The sequence below is a fragment of the Trachymyrmex cornetzi genome, unplaced genomic scaffold (genome assembly GCF_001594075.2).
Source record: "Trachymyrmex cornetzi isolate Tcor2-1 unplaced genomic scaffold, Tcor1.1 scaffold230, whole genome shotgun sequence".
In the NCBI taxonomy this organism is placed as follows: Eukaryota; Metazoa; Arthropoda; class Insecta; order Hymenoptera; family Formicidae; genus Trachymyrmex; species Trachymyrmex cornetzi.
The window spans coordinates 1,002,742-1,007,928 of NW_017296957.1; the positions used below are offsets into that span (position 1 = coordinate 1,002,742).

General features: G+C 26.1%; 1 protein-coding gene across 1 annotated transcript; it reads left to right on the forward strand.

Moving 5' to 3' along the window:
* Positions 1-284: 284 nt before the first annotated feature.
* On the forward strand, positions 285-3,886 carry LOC108760934 (15-hydroxyprostaglandin dehydrogenase [NAD(+)]). The gene is made up of 6 exons (XM_018507226.1): positions 285-448; positions 513-639; positions 811-917; positions 2,421-2,594; positions 3,133-3,302; positions 3,615-3,886. Exons 1-6 carry the CDS (start codon positions 353-355, stop codon positions 3,736-3,738), a joined length of 798 nt encoding a protein of 265 aa, XP_018362728.1. The 5' UTR covers positions 285-352; the 3' UTR covers positions 3,739-3,886.
* Positions 3,887-5,187: the final 1,301 nt, after the last annotated feature.

A 5,187-nucleotide genomic window follows, 5' to 3' on the forward strand; every position in this document is an offset into this window, starting at 1 on the left:
ATATATATATATATATATACTATATTATATTTACCTTCATGCATTTGCATTCTTGCTCTTGTTGAATATCTGTTTCTATATATAAATGTAAATAAATGCAACATAATTAAAATTCAAAATCATTTAAACTTGCGCGTAGATACTCATTTAAATATAGCTTCTAATTATCATAGAACATTTGGTGATAAGTATGGAGATTAGATATTTACAAGTTTTAAACATTTATCTTCCTTATAATTTAACTATGCGCCAACCAGATTGTTGATATATAAAAGCGTCGCACAGTCAAGCATTTATTTCTGTATCTAATCCTTTCGATACTTAATCCTTTTGACGCGATAACATTTAGATAATGGACAACGTACAAAATAAAACGGTGATTGTCACGGGTGCCGGATCCGGCATTGGCTACTACATTACCGAAGATTTATTACGTAAAGGCGCGAAGGTACTTTAGAATTAAAAATAAAAGAATGGAGTTGGTATTTCCCATTTGGTTTATTAATTTTTAGAAAGTCGCCATCGTCGATTTACCGGTAGAACGTTCTTACAACGCGACGGTGACTTTGCAAGAAAAATTTGGAAAAGATCGCGTCATCTTCTTTCCAATTGATGTGACAAACTTGGAAGTGTATAACGGTAATTGTCATATCTCTTAAATATTTTTTACCGGACTATTGTCAATAATTTATTGTCAATAATTATATCAATATTTATTGTCAATAATTATGATATTTATTTTATATTTTTGGATACGAAATATCCATTAAATTAGAGAAGTAAATATTAACCGATTATTTTAATCCTTAGAAACTTTCAAGAAAATTGTCAAAGAACTTAATGGACTCGATATACTTGTTAACAATGCTGGAATATGTCAGGACCGTTGCGTTGAGCAAACATTTTCTGTTAACGTTGTGAGTAATAAAACATCCCAGGTAGCAAGCTGTCGTTATTTTCGTCGATAGTTAGTCATTTTAAATTATTGACGTCATGTGATCTATTTAAGAAGTAATATTGACGTCATCTTTTTGACCAATTAATGATGTCATTTATTTATGACGTCTTTACAATGTCGTATATAATGACGTCGAATAAATGGCCAATTGTCGACGTACTAGTAACATTATTAGTGATCAATTAATAACATCATACATTTATTCCGTTAATAACACGAAAATAATGATGTATTTTTTATGTCAGTTTATGACGTTGTGTGAGTGATAGAAATATAAGAATTCACGTCATTTTTACGATGTTTAGATCAAGGAGCTTATTATGGTTCTTAAAATATTAAGTGAAAAAAAATTATTAAAATAATTAAATTTACTAAAATATTTATAACTTCAACATCTAGCAAATTTGTTCATTTTTGTAATTTTTACTTCGTTTCAGGAACCGTATAAATTATAAGAATAACAAATTAGTGACGCCAAATGGATACACGTTGCTACCGTCAATAATACGAAAAAAATGACGTATTTTTGACGTCGACTTATGACGTTATGTACTTGTGACAAATCCACGTCGTTTTTACGATGATTGGACGTCATTTTAAACGTCACATTCGTCATAAGAATGACTAATTAATGATATTAAATAGACATCTTGCTACCTGGGATTAAACTTTAACTGATTAATCGAATAATTTACTTATTTTAAGAGTTCTGAAAAACTATTGTAAATAAATATATTAGTTCTGTAGATGGATGAGAGCTCATTTAAACTTCCATTTATTTATTATATAAACCGTTCGTATGATTTTCATGAAACTCGGCGCATAGGATAATTTGATAATACTTTATTTGATTCTGAGATCACACACACAAAAATAAAGAAACTAAAAATAAATCCAGTATAACGGATAAAATTTTTTTAAATAATATAATTATTATAAAACTCTATTTTAGGGAATTAATTGAAAGTAACACTAAATTTCCAGTCTCCCTTTATTTGAAGCACATAAATGCTACGCAAACAATACCTACCTACTGATTTCCAAACTCTGCTATTTATACGACTCGTGTAATACTAGATTCTTCTTCATATTATTGATTACTATCTTTTAAAATTTGACATTTTTATAATGCATTCAAACTCAGCGATATCAAGAACCTTCTAAAACCAAGATTTATAATATCATATTATTTTTTTGATATCTGAATTTTAGAGTTCTGAGGCCAAAATCGAATTCTGCGACGCCAAAAACTTTTAAAAATGACAAAAGTCTTCATGAAGTTTCTTTAATAGAAAACTCTAGTTTTTAACATGTTTTATATATCTTATAAAATGTGTCGGTATATTGATTAAATATACATAATTTTATAAATATTTAATAATTTGATTAATTACAAATATATATAAAAATCATGCGTCAATTATATACTTTATTAATATTATATACTTAATTATTTCTATAGGTAGCGTTAATTCGCGGCTCGATGTTAGGCATGGATTACATGGGGAAACATAAAGGTGGCAAAGGAGGTACAATAGTAAATATAGCGTCTTTGGCTGGCATTTATCCTTTGTTTTTACTTCCGGTATATAGTTCTTCTAAATTTGCTGTCATCGGGTTTAGTCTCAATCTTGAGGTAATTTATATTTCGTAAAGTATGAAACTTCTTACAATATTACCGTAAGCTTTTTTTACAAATGCTGTATTTTTTTAAATTGTTTGAAAGAAAGAATAGGAAATACAGATAATAAAAGAAGTTTTAAAAATATTCTAATTTTGTTAAAGGATTAAAGAACATCTAAAAAAATATCTTCAATTGCCTTATATATATTTGTTATGTATTTGAATATCAAAAAGTATATCTTTTGAACATACATATTTATTATCATTAAGAGATATATTATTATATTTGTTTTAAATTTATGTATGACAAATTTTGTTAAAAAGGTTTCTTGTTTTTTGTTTTGGTATAATTGCATGTAAATTCGATACCGGACACGAAATAATTTTATTCAGAAAAAGATATTTCAAAATTTTTTTTAAAATATAATTTTGCATATATTATTTATACTATTTTTTTATAATTTTATAAATTTATTCAAATCATTAAAATACTTTATATTAACAATAATCTAAAGTAATAAAAAATTTTACTAACGTAACACCTTTTTTAGAAATTTTATTACAAAACAGGAGTTCGTGTTCTTACGATATGTCCTAGTTTCACAATAACTGCAATGACAGTTGTGCAAGACAACAAGCTCGATATTATTGATCAAGATGTTGTTAATAAATTTGAGGAAACATTTGAGGAGATAGCCAGAGATTCGCATGATCCTCAATCGTAAGTGTAAAAAAAACGTAATAGAAATACTTATATATGAATCTTAGAAGCAATCATGTATGCCTTAATTTATACATAATTGGGATATACTATTACTTTTGACAGAGAGAAATGCCGCCTTTCTTTATTGTATACACTTATTCATTATTTTATTATTGATATTGTTATTAGTACTAAAAACATACACATACTAATATCCTACATAAGAAAAAGATAAGAGAGTCATTAATATTATATTATTATATCATTACTAAAAGTGTAATATAAAAATTATATTAATATCTTTTCTGAAACATAATATATTTGTTACAGTGTTGTGCATGTGGCAGAATCTGTAGTCATGGCAATTCAAAAGGGTAAAAATGGATCAATTTGGCTTATTAGGAATAATGAGCCACCTAGTACGATCAAATTATCGCCGTTTGTTGTCTCTTAAGTGTAAAATTTTTCAAGATAGAATAAATCTAAAAATCTGAAATGATCCTTTTTAGGGACTCGGTCTCGACATCTCGGTATTGATTGCATTAATTTTATTCAAACTAGCATTATTTCAGATTTTCAGATTTTTTCAGTGACACTTATAAACCGAGTCCTTAAAAAGTGCTAACATTATATAATAAAAATGTTGTTAGATTTTTTTTATTATGGTTTTAAAATAGTTTTTTAAATGTATAATTATTAGACATCGGAATTATGCAGACATTTATTATTAAAAAAAGCAGATAATAACTAATTGTAAGATTCAAATTGTTTACAATATCTAATACATTAATATTACAACATATGTATTTTTTATGCAAAATATGTATAAAATAATATGCATTACATATGCAAGATATATGTCAAAACATGTTTTTATAAAAAAGAGTTCTTTACATTAATAATGTTTATTTATATTATTACATAAATATTATTCATCCCTAAAACCAAATAAATACTGACACAAGAGGATTATGCTGGCATCGTCTGTTTGACCGACAAAAATACATTTGTTTTAATTTTACAAAATTAAAATTTCTTTTCCATGATTAAAATACACATGCTAATATATCTGCTGGCTCTGGTGCATTTTGTGTCTAAAGTCTAAAGCAGGAAAAAATACAATGGACTGTTCAAAAAGTTTAGTTATTGTAACCCGAAAATGACATTTTTTTATAACGCATAAATGGATAAAAATTTAACGTTTATTGCATTTACACTTTAAAAATGCATTTATTATTATTGATATTGCGTTACAAAAAGTTACAAGTAATTAGAAAAAACATTTTCAAACTTTTTTTCAAATATTTTTGAATTTTATACTTATAATGTTTTTTTTATGTAATTTATAATATCAACGCAAATTGTTTCATTTTCAATTTTTTTAATAGTTTATGACATTTTTGCAATGTTAGCGAGAATTAATTGAAAATAAAAAAACAAAAAATGTTTTGCTGTCAAACAAGTATTACACTACACACACGATAGGTCTTTCGTGTCCGAAGATTTTTCGAAACGTTTTTGTTGGAAAATACGTAGAAATAGAAGCAACTCACAAAACTTGTTCTCTAGATGCCAGGTGTTTTTAGGAAAAAAATATAGACCATATATTATTTAAAAAAAAAAATTAAAAGAAAAAGGGCTACGAGCCTAAGAGTTAGTCGTTAAAAATAGAAATTTTTTAAAAATCACAGTATAAATATGTCATTTAGTCAGAATATAAAATTTTAATGTCCCGGCAATAAACAATATAACACAAATAACCGTTTCGATCCCTGTTGGATCATTATCGATGTTAAATACACAAAAATAGAACGGTAAAAATATTACAAAGTTAAAATTTATAAAAATTACAATTCGCTCTCAATCGCAAGCAAAAATATAATAAAACTCACAGTAGTTAATA

Coding starts and splice junctions, on each gene's coding strand:
- LOC108760934 (XM_018507226.1), top strand. CDS start 353: ATGGACAACGTACAAAATAAAACGGTGATTGTCACGGGTGCCGGATCC. Junction 449..512: donor TATTACGTAAAGGCGCGAAG/GTACTTTAGAAT, acceptor ATTAATTTTTAG/AAAGTCGCCATCGTCGATTT. Junction 918..2,420: donor AAACATTTTCTGTTAACGTT/GTGAGTAATAAA, acceptor TTATTTCTATAG/GTAGCGTTAATTCGCGGCTC.